An 18,381-nucleotide genomic window follows, 5' to 3' on the forward strand; every position below is an offset into this window, starting at 1 on the left:
ACTGAGTAATATTACAGTAAAAAAATAATTTACTCTTATAAAGACATTGAAGCGCATGAAGCTATGTTTGATAATTGGCAATATTTGTATTGCAACAACGTAATTTAAATAAGTTATGCATCATTTATTAATGTTATTTATCATATTTTTTTATTTATACAATACCAATTATTCGAGTAAACTCCGTTTGAAACCACTGATCCAAATTCTGAGAATTGAATGCAATATACGAACGGAATGCACATGCTGTAACGTTCAATATTAAAGTTAGATCATTTGTGATCAATTCATTGCAGAAATAATATAGTAAACTAGTTTTATTTTTGTTGGAATTTATAATGTGTTGATATTACACATTCGCGATTAAATGCGCGAACATTTGATGGAACTTGTCAATACACTTTAGTATAAGTTTTTTAAGGAAAGTATTTCAAATTCAACCATCTCATTTAATTCATAGTTTAAGAAATAGTCTTAATTCTAGAACACTTGAGCAATTATGTCATTATTTTTGACTGTGGTCTTAAACATGTTATTTACAATTAAGGATCCAAAGTTTAAATGAATAAAATTAATAAAAAAAAGTTAACTACAATATCTAATAAATGGTTTTAACTAAAGCTCTGGGTTGCACTTAAAGCTCTTAATTCTCAAACTGCATTGAATAATGTATTTCTCTATTTTTTTTCTTGAGAGCTACGCCGTTCCGGCTTGACGTTGAGATCTAAGACCTGTATATAATACAATACTTCTTAGTTTCTTACTTATACATCTTTATATTTGAAAATGGGTTAATGTACAGAAATTTACAAAAATGTTTTTAATTTTTGCTGAAGGACTCTACCTAAGATAAAAATACTTATTACTAGAATAATTAACTTCTGATATTAAATATTCAAATCAGTAAACTAGCTAAACAAAAAATAAAAACTAGCATGTTTTCTTTATATTCGTGTTTTAGGTAACACATATTTCCAATATAATTTTATTAAACTTAATTTTAAAAAGTGCAACTTTTGACTTTATCTCTAACATGCTATCTTCTTCACTGATACCACTACTTGATCTTTAGTATATTCATTACTGATATCTAAATGGCTATGGAATTGTTTCGTATAGAAAATGTACAAATCGGGAAATGCATACAAATAGCATTATATGCAACAAAGAAGCTATAGTTTCGATTTATAAAATGTATTTTATATTCCAGATTCGTATCCAGATCATTTTAAAAGAATATATTGCACTTCATATAATTGATGATATAGAATTCCAATTATAAGTAGTGGCATTGCGCAGCAAAATAATAAATACAATAATAATGAATCATTTTGTCTCATAATTAGTAAAAGCACTCTAAGAATGTGCATGAAGTTTATTTTTCAAGGCTAGAAATTAATCCACCAAATACTAATGATAATATACAAATTTAATAATCATTAACTTTCCGTAGGGTAAGTTATAATAATCGCAAAAAACTCGAAATTGAAAATTTTTATAGATCTTATTGATACGTATTGAAGGTTTCTGATCATTTTGGCATACCTTAAAAATGAATGTATTTTTAGGTATGTGCGTGTGCGCGAGCTGATACATATTTTCGTCTACGATTTAGGGAACACGGATCAACCGATTTGAATAATTCTAAAAACATTGGATCCGTAAAAATGGTTTTTGAAATAACGCAGCGTCCGATTTGAATGATTTTTAAAACATTTTAATTGTATTTTTAATTGTATTGTAAAATAATTTATTTAAAAGAAGATTTAGCGAAGGATGCCTAAAATCTTTACACAACGAGACGGCCATAAATAAAATATTGGACAACAATTCGCTTTGCAATGACTATAAAATAATCCTTGACCATTTTCAAAATACCATCATATCTGAATGAAGCGTGTATTTTATTATTTTATTATTTTACTAAAAACATATGTTTGCCAGTCTTTTTACACTTTCGCAAAATTTGTAAACACAATTCATTCAGTATTTAGACGTTAGTCAATCTGTACACACTAGAATGTAACCAAAAATTGTCAAAAAAAATAATTAGTTTAAATGTTCCAGTTATTAATAGCTTGGTTTATCACAGTGTAATAGTGTAGTGTATTTTTGTATAATTAATTTCTGTAAGTATTCATATATAAGTTTTATAACTTTATATTATTTTCCTCCTACATCATATAAAATCTTTTAGTTTTTTTCACTGAATGACGGTCTCGATGAAAACCGAAACGTATGGATAAATAAAGTATTTCAAAACTACTTTAGTTTTTTTACTTGGTGTTACTGCCCGATTCTAAATAATAAAATTATATATATATATATATATATATATATATATATATAACAAATGTATTCTGAGTATATATATATATATATATATATATAACAACATACATATACACTCACATTCACATACACACACATATATATACGTATATATATATATATATATATATATATGTGTGTGTGTGTGTGTGTGTGAATGTGGTTGTATGAGTGTATATGTATGTTTTTATATTGGTTGTATGTATTGTGTATATGTGTAGGTTTGTGCTATGGGTATGCATTTGTAAATACATATGTGTATATATAGGTACATATTTTTTTTAATTATAACAATAATTTTTATAAACGAACCGTTCCTTTCATAGAATATTTTTCTCCTAGCGACATCTATTTTTCAACTGGGCCCTATTCTTTCTCTTCCCCACTTGATATTGCATGACTCATCTTTTTGACCTTGATAGAGAATTCAGTTCAGAACAGTGAACGACGTGTAACGGATCAAATAATGCTTATATAGTTTTCCATATTTTAGATTTTAAATTTATAACACACTGATGATGAGACAAACATAGTCTCGAAACGTTTGTGAAATTATTATTTAATAAATTAGTGCAAAAAAATAGTGTTGTTTGTTCATATTTCTAAATTATATATAATAATACATAATGTAAATTTTTTACACATTTAAACATTTTGCACTCGTGCGCATATTTATATATTGCCTTAATGCCTTAATGCGGCCCTGCTTTTCAAAAGAAAAAATGATGATTTAAAAAGATATTGATATATCACTTCAAAGTGATCATATAAACTTTTTAAAAGAATTGACATTCATAAGCTGATATAAAAAAATTAGTTAGGAAAAATTGCCGAACTAAATCGTAATAATCGTTTTACGAATTCAACGAATTAAGGAATACAATAAAATGAAATTATTATCTTATTCTTGAATTAGAATTTACACTAACATGCTTTTATGTACACCGAGGAATAATATTCAAAATCATATAGCTAATCATAATTTATATAAATGAAATATTAAACTAATAATAATCAAATAATAATTTATTATTCAAGAAAGAAAATAAATATTACATGAAGAAAGTAGATTTTTACAGCTATCAAACATAAAAAATGTCACCCCAAGGTAAGTGCCGCCCGGCGCGGCTGCAACCACTGCCCCTTCCCCTTCTAGGAACGTTCTCTCTGTAACTTAGAGAAGTAATTCTCCAGGTGATCCTTAGCATCAAGCATCATCAAGTAATTTTCACCCTCAACTGCTAATATGATTTCATTTCCACGGAATATGTTAAAGCGGAATTTTACTTCATCGGCCGGCTTAACTTCTGACTCTATTTCTTCGTTCTTTTCAGAATCGCCACCGCCAATGGATGCCACGACTTCTCTTGATAGTTGGACTGGATATAAAGTCCGGGGAATTTCGTTTGAAATCTCCTGCCCGTTTTCAGCATCATTTGCTAATTCTTTTTGGAGCTTAGAAAAGAATTCCTCCAGGCGATCCTTTGCAGCATCCATCATGATGGAATTTGTGCCCTCACATTTTATCTTTTCATTTCCAATGGATATCTCGAACTGGAATCTAATTCCATCGGCCGGCTCACCTCCTGACTCGACTTCTTGGTTCCTTTCAGATGCAGAATCGCCACCTCTAATGGATGCATCATCTTCACTAGATAGTTGGATTGGTGTTGAAGTGCGCGGGAATTCGTTTAGAATCCCCTGCCCGTTATCAGCTTCATTTGCGAATTCACCGTGGTGTTCCATCTTTGTACCTTCTCGTACATCTTGACGGCAATTATCATCATTTTTCTCGCTCATTGTACTTTATTTAAAATTTACTTTTTGTCTTTACGAAAACAAGTGTAGGCTTCAAAATTCGCACACGATATGATATGATTTATGGATATGATTTATCGATATGATTTATCGATATGATTTATCGATATTTCGATCACAGACTTAAAATTCACATAGACTTACAATTCACAAGTAAAAATTTATTTTAATTTGCTGGTAGGCTGCAGTTGGAATTATTGAGAAGAAATATTTGATGTTTGTGTGAGATTCCTTCCTTTACATAATTTATCTTCAATAAAATATGTAAATTATGTTAACATTTATATTAAAACTCGTGGGGTGCATGCTCTATACTCTTCTTTTATCTATGGTATCTATATACCCTTCTTTTATCTATGGGTGTATAGGTGCATGGCATCGTGTCTAGGCAAATTGCTAGAACTTCCCGTACTGTAATTAAACATTCGAGGAATGAACATAATCAATAATTTTTTTGAATATTTTTAAATGGATATTTATTGTAAATACATAATGTAAATTTATAAGTGCTTATTAAATACGACGAAGCGTAATTTTATAAACTACTTATGTGTATGTTTATTAGAAATTTGTTCATTTTTCTGATAATTTAGAATTTTTTTAAAAAATTTGAAATTTTTTTAGGAGTTTGAAATTTTTTGGAATTTATAAAAAACGTTTTTTCTAAATTTTTTGAGAATTTTTGAAAATAATAAAAAATTTTGAAAATTTGATTTTTTTAAAATAAATTCAAAATTTATTAAAATCTCTATAAAATATCTGATAATTTTATGTACATATGTCCAATGAACATTTTGACCACCAAATGACACTTTTTTAACTTATTTTTATTGAGAGTCCATAACCGCTAGACCTGCCTTCTCAAAAATCTATCAGTTCTTCATCTTGTCAATACAAGTAAAATGTTATTTTCGTAAGAAGGAAAACGATATCGTGTATCACAACATTGGCGCCCTCGCGAAACATGTTTTTGCCAAAGGCTTGCGTTGCACGCCTTTTTTTGCGTCTCAATTTTTCTGTTGCGATTTTAGCGACATCTTCTATTTCTGAACAAAACCAATTCCAAACGGCATGTTGCCGAGAAAATTTAGTTTCTAATTTTTTAGGTTATGGTTTTTCTTTTAAATCTGCCGGTGATATTTAATTTTTGTTGATATTAAAAATGTAAGTGCAAATATAATATTATTGAAAAGTATCTAGATGTGGTGTTTTCTTTTAGAGACTCTTAATATTTACATGCAAAAATTGACGGAAAATCTATATTAATGTGACATAATGTGAAGAATTAGATAAAACTAATGATTCTCATAGCTTTCACTAGCTCATGAAACAAAATATGCTTTTATAATCATTGCACAGGTCATAATTTGTAATAGTTGCGTAAATGACAAGATTTTACTTAATATAAACACTCCTTTCAAACTTTGATATTTTAGGATAATTTAGACTATGATAAAATTAAATACCAGATTCAATTTGTATAAGCATTTTATGAATTTTGTTTGTTCTTTGTATCACATTTGTTTATTTTTAATACAGTCATATTGAACATATGAAGAGACTGAAAGGAACACCAATTAGAGTTCAAACGACTGTTGGTTTTATTCAATGGTATATGCTGAAACTTTTGTAAAACGCTACTATAAACTCATTTAATTACTTGTATGCACTAATACTAAATAAGTATTAACATAAACCTGCTATATCAAATCACTCACTTTTCAGGTTTATTAATTGCTTAAGTTTACAGACTTCATAACGTAAAAACTATGATTATGTAATACAAAAAAGTGTGAACTAAAATATGATGTATTTAGTATGAATTTAAAATATCTGTGTAATAGTTTGCGTGTATCCAAACCTTATATGCAATATTAAAGTACTATATCATACATTTTTATACTAATTTCTGGGTACTTGTTGCATCACGAAATTATGCTTCTATGTTGTGCCATGTATTTATCCAATGTTGATACAATCGGTAATAATTTCTGTACGTCCAGATGCAATATTAATTTATTATATGTTTTGTACCCACATATATCAATTATATTTAATATATTATTTCTTCAAATTTGTATAAGATGTTAAATGAAAAAATATTTATATAAATGTCAATATAATTCTTGTACATTATTTTTTATATTTCGAAAGTAGGGAAATATTGCATATATTTCCTTGAAATCTTAGTTACTATAAAATTATTTGTATTGAACAAGTTTATATTTTTTTGCTTATTTGACAACATAATATTTTAGAACTATTTTTTCTTCGTTGATTTTATATTATATGTTAAAATAATATTTAAATTAAAATCAATTTTATAATATGTATAGGTATATATATATATATATATATATATATATATATGTATGTATATATAAGCTTTAGATTTTTTTGTTCAACATCGAGACATATTCTTGTAATGTTAAATGGTAGCCAAATAGCCGAAGTAAAAGACAATAAATAATAGAACTATTTATTTTGTACGTTTTGACACTGTATGTGTGTCATCATTCAGCATAATATTAAACACATTATTTTAAAAACAAACACATAACAATAAAATAAAATATTGAGTTAAAACAGAGAATGATGTAGTCGCTACATGGCTAATCATGTCAAATATATATATATATATATATATATATATATATATATATATACATATATATTAGATGGTAGCGTCTTGGATTTGTAAATATTTTGTAGAGTTTGAACAATGAATCCAAAAAGTAATATAAAACAAACAAGTTTTTTCAAAATCCATTTCTTTATTTATTTACTGTCGACGTTTCGGAACTAAGTACCATCTTCAGGACATCTGTCAAGAAACATGATCTTGTTAAGATTTGAACAAACAATATATTTAAGAAAAGCAGAAGATGTGGAAAAATCAATGTACAGAAATATGACAATATAATCAAAATGAAAATGATAAAAATAAATGAGTAGATTATATAACAAAATATTACAAATGTTAAAAAATTAGAAAGTTTTAAGAAAAGGTTACTGAAAAAACAGAATTAATTTCCTGTATGATACACTAACGACTAACATATGTACACTGACACTTTTTCATTATTTGTTTGAAGCTCTACAATATATATATATATATATATATATATATATATATGTATATATGTATATATGTATATATGTATATAAATGTTTGTATACACATACTTTAATATCTGTTTAATTAATCAGTTTTAGTTATGACTTCAAGAAAACGGTCTGAGAACGTTCCTTCAGAAATGGCACTTATTTCTGGACAAGGAACATCCCCCGTAATAGAAGAAAAGGTCAAAATGAAAAAACAATTAGGACTTATTGAAGGTGTTGCTATAATTTTAGGAATTATATTTGGATCAGGTAAATCTTTATATTGGGATTATTATGTAAAAATTGCTTTCAAAATATATATTCATTTTATTTCTTAGGCATATTCATATCTCCAAAGGGTGTTATAAAAGAAGTAGGCTCAGTTGGAGCTTCTTTAATCATATGGATAGTATGTGGTCTATTATCGATGATAGGTATGTTAATGTAAATAAAGTTGAATGAAAAAATATCACACAAATTATATTGCACCAGTCCTTTTTGATTGAGGAAAATGAGTGATATATAGTAGATATGATTTTCAGTAACAACATTTAGTGCTCTTTGTTCAATGAAATTTTTTGAAAATAATCTTACCTCTAATTGGCAATTTTCCATCATTAAGCTCCCTAAAATTAAAGTTGCCCACATTTTTGTAGTTAAACCAAAAACTTCCTGATCTTTAATTCTGCAATGTGCCAGTTTTGCAAACAAGTTATTATTATTAATCTAATATTAATTAATTTAAGAATAAAATAAAGTTCAAACATATGATTTGAGAAATTGTAATAAAAATATAAAAATCCGATTAAGTTTTCAGTGTGATGTGTTTACAAGTATGAAAACAAATCATGGCACTAATTTGAAATATAGGATATTTCCTTTTTTTTTTTTTTACTTTTATTGATAGAATATTATTTCATATAGGTGCTCTGTGTTACGCCGAACTTGGCACATCAATTTTACAATCTGGAGGTGATTATGCCTATATCAATGAAGCATTTGGTTCACTTCCTGCATTCCTTTATTTATGGGACGCTAATTTGATTTTTGTGTAAGTTTCTAGATTTAATTCAACATATTCGGATTGGTCATTTTTAACATTTATTGCTTATTTAAGCCCTACAACAAATGCTATTATGGGATTGACATTTGCTTCATATGTTTTGCAACCTTTTTATGTTGACTGTGTAGTTCCAGAATCTGCAGTGCGTTTAATTGCAGCTTTGACGATATGTGAGTAGTGAACAAATATGCTCAATAATTACTATTTCAATTTTTATACTTGATCTAAGTTTATTAATCTTATTGCTCAAAAATAAATTTGAGAAGAATAAAGTTTGAAATGTGTTATTATGTAAATAAGAAATATATGAATTATATTGTAGGTATTTTTTTTTTTTAGAAAATAAAATTGTATTTCATATTATTTGGTTAGAGTAACATTTGGTTACTAAAACAAGGTAAAAAGAAGAAATGAATGAATCAAACATTAGAATAAATCTGATATTTTTGTACGAGATGAAATCTCTATCAATGTAAATGATTTAATTATCATTATTTTATCCCAATTTTCAATAATGTTTTTTATTGTTTTTCTAAAATAATTTTTGTTTTTATTGAACCTGAATGCATTTAAAATAGTACATGGCATAATTTGAATGTATTTCAATTGCTTTAATGTTGTATTATAGGTTTGCTCACATTTATTAATTGCTATGATGTGAAGTCCACTACCAAAATGCAGAATGTATTCATGTTCACTAAAATTGGAGCTTTAGTCATCATTATTCTAGCTGGTTTAACTTGGATGGGTTTGGGTAAGAACAGTTAATTATTAATTTCTTTTATATGATATTTGTTTTTTTTTTCTCTACACTTGTGCTTGTAATTTTATAGGCCATGCTGAAAACTTCGAAAATGCTTTTGAAAATACAAATACCGATCCTGGCAAAATATCTGTTGCAATTTATTCTGGCATATTTTCTTATTCGGGATGGTAAGATTTCTTCAGCTAATATAAAACATAAACATTCAAAAAATTATATAATTATAATAAGAAAGAGAAATTCAAATTTGAGCTATAACTGAATGTAATGTACGAGGTGTGTTCAAAAAGTACCCGGAATTACTAATAATTAAATTTCGCGGGTCTGGAGTGTCTGATTGTCAAAATTTTTTTTTTATTGTGTTGGTATACATGCCCCTAAAGTATGATGAAATTTTCAGCTATATTCACTGTTTACTTTGTCTGTGGTAGTCGCTAAGGTTCGACGTGTTTTTCTGAGCTCGGCGATTTTTACAATGGAAGAATTGAAAAGTCAAAGAATTTGTATTAAATTTTGCGTAAAAAATGAAATAAAGTGTTGCAAAGTGCAAAAATTCACCAGATATGGCTCCGTGTGACTTTTTCCTATTCCCAAAGTTGAAGAGACCCATGAAAGGACGGCGGTTTTCCTCGATTGAAGAAAATCGCTGAGAGTGCTCAAGGACATATCAAAAAGTGAATATCAAGGGTGCTTCGAAAATTGGAAAAAACGCTGGCATAAGTGTATTATATCTGGGGGGGACTACTTTGAAGGGGACCACATTAATGTAGACGAATAAATAAATATTTTTTTGAATAAACGAAAATTCCGGGTACTTTTTGAACAGACCTCGTATGTGATGCACAAAAATCTTGCTGATTTCCAAATTTTGAAGTGGAATACACCTAAGTCTGTTTTTACACGGTCTTTTTGTACACGGTTTTCATTTAACACGGTTTGAAAATTGAATATTTTTAATTTTTTTACACTATTTTATTCCATTTAGCACGATTTGAAATTTTATGTACTTAAATTTTTTTTGTCAAATTTAATTTTCTGCGATGTATGTTCATATCACAAAAAAGTATTTATGAAAGAAAAAAGTCTGGTACCATCGATAGTATTGATAGTTTGCGAACACTAGCTTAAAGATGTATTCCCCCTTTAGCGTGTACAAACAATTTTTACTGGTCAAAGCAAATGTGAATAGCACTAATTTATGGGAATACCCTAAAAATTCTTGTTTTTTACTAATTTTAATAGGTTTTAGAGATTAGGAACAAATCACCCATTTTTGTATAAGATCAATGTCTTTTTTTACACGTTTTTTTTTTTACACGGCTTCTTCTGGAACCAATCTACCGTGTAAAAACAGACTTAGGTGTATTTTAATATCTGAAATATTCAACTGCAGATTATTATCAGCCTGTTTTGTAATTTTTTTTTCACAGCCTCAAATAAATGTTCTACTTTTGAATTTAAATAAGGATTCTAACATACAGCTTCCCAAACATTTTATGCCATTTAGTGCACTGTTTTAAATAATATAAATCTCCTAATGCATAATAATTAATTTTACATGAATCCCTAGAAATATATATTATGTATTTTACAGGAATTATCTGAATTTTATGACAGAAGAATTAAAAGACCCATATGTTAATTTACCTCGGGCCATATATATATCATTGCCGATTGTGACTATTATTTATGTGATGGCAAATGTTGCATATTTAGCTGTTTTAACACCTCAAGCAATGATTGCGTCCTCTGCTATTGCTGTGGTTTGTTTAGACAAATGTTCTAGGATTGTCTTAAAATATTGTTTTTTAAATGAAAAATATTTGAGGCTTATTTTTTGATAGATATAACCATGAGTGTTTATATTCAAGTTCATATTATTTTATTTATTTAGTTCTTACTCCAGATTTATTTTGCATGTAAACATTGCAGTTTGTTTTTAGTGTTATATTTTTGTTAAAATGGTGATAGTATTGGCTTAAAAGTAAAATATGGATATACTTCAAATACATTTTAATCCAAATTTCTTCACTCACAAAACTTAATCAGCAAAAAAATCTTTCACAAAAGTAGGTAGTTTGGTAAAATAATTAACCTATCTAATGAAATATTTTCACACAAGTATTTAATTATAGTAATTTATTGGGAAATGAATTTAGTCAATTAAATTTTGAGGCTTAATTTTAATTTTGCACATCTCTTAGTGTTTCATGATAGCACCAAAAACTAAATTGTTTTATATAATTTATTTTTTGTTATATTAAAAAATTCTTTGCACTTATAGTTTTATAATTTGCATACTAACTACTATTAGATTAGACTATTAGATAATGGCATGGGCTGTTGTTTTATTGCACAATCTGTTTAAGTAGGAACTGGAAAACTTTTGTTGTTTTTGTGTGAGACCTGTATCCTCGTAAATAGACTGATGTTGATAATTATTATTATTCTTAATTGCATTATTAATGTATTCAATGAATTTTAGAGTTTTGGTGACAAAATATTGGGTATGGCTTCATGGATCATTCCAGTCATGGTTGCCTTGTCAGCATTTGGTGGCCTTAGTGTTCACATTATGACCTCTTCTCGAATGTGTTTTGTAGGAGCACGAAACGGTCACATGCCGGCCATGCTTTCTCACATTAATGTCAATAAATTAACTCCGACACCTAGCCTTGTGTTTCTGGTAAGTGAAGAAGACTGTTGTAAAGTTTGCAGATGATTATAGTTTCATTATTGTTTATTTCATGATTGAAGAATTTGAATCAACAACATTTTATTTATTTGTATTTCATTTATATAGGGTGTCCTAGAACTCAATGTCATAACTGTTTTATAACTAACTACTATGAAAAAAAAATCATGAAAATTGTGAGCTTATAAGTGCAATCTAGAGCTTTGGTAATCCAGTTATTTTTATTAATTTTGTTCATTTAAACTTTGGATTTATAATCATAAATAATATTTCTAGGACCATAGTTAAAAATAATGATACAATTGCCCCAAATTTTTATGATTTTAAAGTATTATATTTTATGTTGAACAATGAATGTAAAATTTTCAAAATTGGTTCTGCCCTTTTTTAAAAAAATGTACTGAAGTGTGTTGGCAAGTTTCATCCACAGTTTAATCATTTAATCAGGTGCATTTAATCAGGATTGTTAATTTTACTCAAAATCCGTGCAAATGGTTTGAAAATTTAAAATTCATAGTTTAATATAGAAATTATTTTTGACTGTTCTAGAAATGTTATTTACAATTATAAATGCAAAGTTCACATGAACAAAATTAATAAAAATTAACCACAATAACTGAAAAATGGTCACAGTTTCACCAAAGTTCTAGGTTACACTTTTTTTTTTATTGTTTATTTGTTGACTTTGTATACATGTACATTAGTCATCATACATTTTATAATTAATCTTTACACTTTTATTTTATTTGCTTGTATATAATTGTATAGTGTATATATCTTTTTATTTGTCAATAATATAAAATTGGTTGGGAGCGAGATTTTTTTTCCTTACAATCTCCCTTCATAGTTCTTGTCTACCCTTTTCCAATTTTTTGCATTCTGTAATGGCGTGCCCAGCACCCGCCCTAGTCGCTCCGGCCAAGCAATAGCAATTGGGATCGGTATTGCTAAAAAAAACTTATTGCACTTTAAAGCTTATGATTTACAAACTACATGGATTTCTTTTTTCCTATTATTTTTCATATTAGTTATGATCAATACTATCACCACATTTTGGCTGGTTGTTGAGTTCTGGGACACCCTGTATATGTGTATATACATTATAATTATTAGTTACATATTTTAGCTCAGTTTTCTTTTTCAGAGTTTGCTTAGCCTTGTTATGCTGTGCACAACTGACGTACATGTTCTTATAACATATTGCAGTATTGTTGAATCTACATTTATAATGCTTTCTGTCAGTTCGGTGCTGTACTTAAGGTGGAAAAAGCCCGACATGGTCAGACCTATCAAGGTATGTATTTTTTTTTATAGTTAATTATTTAATGTTAATCATCACACAGCAAATTATTTTATTTATTATAGGTCAGTTTATGGATTCCAATTGTATTTGTGATAATCTGTTTTTTGCTTGTTGTTGTACCCTGTTATGTTGCTCCATATGAAGTTGGAATTGGTATTTTAATCACATTGACTGGTGTACCTGCATATTATTTTGGAGTTGTTTGTTCTAAACCCAATTGGTTTAATAAAATCCTGTGTAAGCATTATTTACATATATAAATAATATGAATTACATATTGAAACGGCTCATTCTTAAATTATTTTTTAGATGGTGTCACACATTCATGTCAGAAATTGTTTCTTGCCGCTGTTGAAGAACAAGAAGATCAAAAATAATGTATGGCCAATATATGTATGTATGTTGTATGTATGTATATATGTAAATATATGTATGAACATATATAGGTATATATATACAAAAGAAATGACAGTGATTTGCCATATTTCTTATGCGTCACAATTTTTGTTTCATTTGCCATATTTGTAAGTTTGCTTTTCATGACAATCTTCGTTGTTGAAGAGATATTATTTATTTGTAATTTATTTTATCAGTATTTTATTATTTTCTATATTATTTAAATCAGAAAAACAATTCAATAATTACTTAAATATTTAAGTTTAGGATATTTATTAAGACATTTATTCTTAATGTTAGTATTACGTTATTCATTAATTTTCAACTATAGATAATTAGTTTACCTTAATTGAAGTCTTGTCATAAATTTTATACTGTTTCTTTTATAACGTTGACTTTAAATTGTGAAATTTTATTAAATGTATAAATGGTGTTATTGCCAATTAATAGAGTTAGAATATTTTATACTCTTGTAATCTTGCAATGATCAATAAATAAACTGTTCAATTTGTCTAATATTTATCTTTGTTCTTATAACAAAATCTCTCTTATATTGTATTTAGCATCAAGAATTAGTATTCGTGGTGGTTTTCTAGATTTCAGAAGCATGTGTGCATTACTTTAATCTTAACATTTACTTACTTTGTTAGCAAAAAAAGATAGCATACAGTTTCCCGATGTTTGATTGATCATGCACTGTTTATCACGAACTCGATTTTATTTTCAACTAATTGAAATAAATGAACTGCCAGTCTTAATATATCAAAGCCTAAAGTATAAGCGCACCAAGCAAGCGTTGCAAGCGTTTTGCAAAATCTTAATTTGTGTCATGAATAAGTAGATTTGCTTTTGCTTTTGAACCATATTTGTTATAAAATTGCGGCAATTGGTTTTAAATTTATATGATTATTTTGTAATAATTGTAGCAATAATTTTTTGCATAAAATAAATTGATATGCATAAGAATTGCTACTCACGTTTATGCAATAAGATAATAAACTAACACAGTTTGAACCAAAATTTTTCAAACTAGTTATTTAATATGAATGAAATATTTATTAAATTATAATTATGCATTACTACAATGGTAATAGTGCTATTGATCTTTTTTTTCAGGTTTGGGTAACGGCCAAATATTGAGGCCATAGTACATAAATACATAATTCGAGCACTAAATGCAATTGAAAAAATATCTATTGTTTTGCTTCTGGCTCTATCTAGAATACTAAGGCTTAGGAAATGGTAAAAAGTTATGCAGATGATAAAATACAGCAAACCATTAGCTTTTATTTAGGATTACTGGAGCTTCAGGTATTTTTTTTTTTAAGAAAATATTTCTTGATTTTGTATTTGGAAAGCAAATTTGGTGACTATGGTCATAATGCAAAACATTACATTTTATTAACTTCATTGGAATTTAAAGAAATGTATTATACTTTTACAACTATTAGTAGACAACTATAATTAGTAGTTATTAGCAAAGTGATTATATCGGACAATCACAGGATTCAATAAGCCCTATTTTTATAATGGTTTTTAACAAAAATAATGCATTTAATATGTCATATCATTTTTATTTTAAACAAACATCTTATATAGTTTCAAAATACAAACAAACTTCAAATTTAAACAATTGCAAATAAGTCAAAATAACATGTAATTAGATTTTATATCAGCTTTTATAATTAATATGAGGATAGAATTAGCTGCAGTCCGTAAAATCGTCGTTATGAAAAATCATATCAATGACTTCTTCGCCATTGAATACCGGTCCACGAGATTTTTGTGTATTATGTCTAACTTTGTCTAATATTCTGAATCGAGTTACATCTTCATTTTTTTTCGGATTCTGCTGCATTTCCTCAATTTGAAGCTCATTCTTGTCGTTGCTTTCAGTAAAGCTCGAGGAACAACTATTATCAAATACATTAATGGGTACGTTACACACATTTGATTCTGATTCATAAGAATCCTGTGAAGATTTAGTTTTGCTGTTGCTTATATGGTTAAAGCAATGCTCGCAACATATATAATCGTGAAATGCTTTTATTTTACAGTTTGAATATTTCGATCTCGATTGTTTCATATTCGATGCAGAAATTTCTAAATCATGTCTTTTGCAAATATCCATGAGTTTGTTGACGCACTGAGAACAACATTTTTTTATGTGATTTTTACAATTTTGGTTAGAGTCATAGTAGTGTCCGCAGTAAATACACTGAGATGAATTTGGCGATACTTCATTGTGTTTTTTTACTTTTTTCGGCGATAATATTAAATCCGAAAAATGTTTAAAGTCCTGAAATGCAAACAAAATCAATTAAAAATTACTGCACGGATAATGAAAAAGTGAATTATAATATTAAACAAAATTACAGTAATAAGTAGTTAGCAGTCATAAAAACGGCTATTTGGTAATCTGCTTCACTATAATTTGATGTACACAAACTTTAAATTCATTTTAGTAATGAAACTGAACATATATAACACCACACCTCGTACAAATTGCTCTTATATAATTACACTGATTTATTATCAAATTGTTTTTTAATATTTAAAGACAATAGATAAATATATAATATAGATATATAGATGCCAATCCAATATAAATAATATTAACTTGCCAAAGGAGATCATGTTTTCGCTAGAAAAACCAACTCACTAATTTTATATTTCCTCGAATTTTCAGATAATTCTGAAACGCTTTGAACAAAAATTAGAAAAAGTATGTGAGTTCGTGTATATGAGCCAAAATTTTGCATTTTGTTGCCATATTCTCGAAAACTGTTGCACAATTTTAAAAGACATTTGAAGAAACACGCATTGCCAAGATGATCGACTGAGCCGTTTCTTGAAAATTAGTAGAAAAGTACAAAAAATTTCGTTTTGTCAAAAATGAAAACTTATTTTTAAATCCGTTGGTAATCTTGATCAGTTTTCAGTAAAGATCGGTCGGACCGTTTCCTTGCAATTAATGAAACTTAAATTAATTGGCAATAGTATTTTCGGTCTTAATGAATATTCTAAAATACCATTGATTTACGGTAAATGTTTTAATTATAAAAATTCATTAAAGTTTGGAATCATGGCTCGCTCTTTTCAGGACATACACCGTGTATACATACACTATTTTGAATGCACTTACAAAATTCATAAGACTGTTTGAAAGATATCCATTGAAAATTGCACTGACTATGTAGTGTTTAGTAAAAGCAAAAATTTTCGAAACAAAAAGTTTTTATCTAAATTCTAAATTGTCAAAGCTCAATTCAAGTCAATTATTGTTTAATTCGATTATTAATACCCATTGGGAAGTTCATGAAGCTTGCCTAAAGACAATATGCCACTTACAACTAGTTTATGATGGATTTCAATAATTTACCGGTTTCCGTACGTACAGTTTTGCACAATCACAAAAATTACAAAAATCTTTATTGGTGTGGTAAAGATTATCGTGGCATTCGCAGGCACACTTATTTGGGTAAGGAGTTATCTTGGCACGATTCATTTTTGATTTGTGAGACCTTCTTGTTGTTCTATTTTCTCTGTTTACAATCCTTTCTAAACTTCGACTCTTCTTATTGCCGCATTGTCCTGCACGGCCCCTGGGCAATGCTGCAACTGAAACATTAATTTGACAATAATAAAATATTTAGGCAAATTAAAATTTAATAATTAAGCTGAAAAATGTGTGATAGGTTCTGCTAAAAACCTAATAATTGTTAGATATCAAATAGGCGATTTTGTCCGCCTCAATTTTGTTCATTTTTACATTTATCACTATATTTTATTGACCTGAATTGCAGTGGCATTCAATTATACAGAAAGAAGAATTACTTATATTGGTTTCTGCAATTGTATATTTCATACCTTTTTTTTCATAAATAATTATGATTTCGTTGTGCCTATATGTGAGATAATACTACCATAGTAATATCAAATATTCCGCTAAAATTATTATTATAAAGTAGAATTATAGTAAAAGCTCACTTTTGATTGAATTAAAATATTTGTTAAACCTTTTATTTTTATCATAATTGTTTTTTTTGTGAAAATTAACTAAACTATATTTTTTCGTATAGAACAATTACCTTGCACAGATTCAGTCGTTTCACTGAGTGACTTATTATCGACCTGATTTTTATCTTCTGCTTGCGATTGTCCTGCAGTTTTGTTCTGCAAAACTGGTAGAGGCAAATTTATATCAGGGCCGCAAGTTATTGGTTTCGTGAAACATACATTATAAATATGCATCCGTTGCTTACTAACGTTATCCTCCTGTTGAAACCTGAAATATTCCTTGTGACAACATGAATAGTTTATAACAATAAAATATATAATCATATATAAAAAAATAATTTATTAATTATTGCTATACGAGAAAACATTTGGACATGTTCGATTTAAAATTTAGCCTGAAGTCTGATTATAAATATACATATAAACGTATGTATGGCTATTTGCACATATCTCCATTCTCTATAGTCATGGTACTTCATATTCAACTGTATTTAAAAATATAACTTTTATTTATTTTTGCTTGTAAATATATTCAAATATCTCATATAAATTTGGCAGAATTCATTACTTAACACGGAATTAATTTACTAATTACAGGAAAGTTACACTTTCAAAAAGATATTCAAAACAATTTGATTTTAGTTCGCTGCGCTTTTTATAAGGGATTGAGAAATATAGAAAATATTGAAATTTTTAAATTATTTTATGAAAATAAAACTAATTGAAACGATTATATGTTTAAAATACTAATGTTAGTTTAGCAATATAGGTTTAATTTTTTTTCATGCGATTGTATACGAGTGGACTTCTTTAATAAATATTTCATCATTTTATAGGATTTTTGACATCGTTTCTTATATGTTTAGTTCATCGATTTTTTAATTTTT

General features: G+C 27.6%; 1 protein-coding gene across 3 annotated transcripts in view; it reads left to right on the top strand.

Moving 5' to 3' along the window:
* The first annotated feature begins 5,215 nt into the window (after positions 1-5,215).
* Positions 5,216-18,381, top strand: part of LOC113378603 (Y+L amino acid transporter 2) — a 74,472-nt gene continuing 61,306 nt past the window's right edge. The window contains exons 1-13 of one of the 3 annotated variants that reach the window (XR_003367199.1): positions 5,216-5,313; positions 7,360-7,524; positions 7,593-7,688; positions 8,179-8,305; positions 8,372-8,487; positions 8,946-9,071; positions 9,151-9,250; positions 10,675-10,843; positions 11,566-11,766; positions 12,920-13,069; positions 13,141-13,315; positions 13,388-13,471; positions 14,591-14,785. Coding sequence is in view for 1 of the 3 variants with exons in the window: in XM_026619149.1 (XP_026474934.1) it covers positions 7,368-7,524; positions 7,593-7,688; positions 8,179-8,305; positions 8,372-8,487; positions 8,946-9,071; positions 9,151-9,250; positions 10,675-10,843; positions 11,566-11,766; positions 12,920-13,069; positions 13,141-13,315; positions 13,388-13,455 (1,485 nt within the window). In the remaining 2 variants the exon portion in view is untranslated. Of the gene's footprint in view, positions 5,314-7,359; positions 7,525-7,592; positions 7,689-8,178; positions 8,306-8,371; positions 8,488-8,945; positions 9,072-9,150; positions 9,251-10,674; positions 10,844-11,565; positions 11,767-12,919; positions 13,070-13,140; positions 13,316-13,387; positions 13,571-14,590; positions 14,786-18,381 lie in introns of those variants that run through there. The other 2 variants (XR_003367200.1, XM_026619149.1) reach the window with 2 other exon arrangements.

Source organism: Ctenocephalides felis, unplaced genomic scaffold, assembly GCF_003426905.1.
Source record: "Ctenocephalides felis isolate EL2017-DRISC unplaced genomic scaffold, ASM342690v1 CF-g0.4_SCAFFOLD_01886, whole genome shotgun sequence".
Lineage (NCBI taxonomy): Eukaryota > Metazoa > Arthropoda > Insecta > Siphonaptera > Pulicidae > Ctenocephalides > Ctenocephalides felis.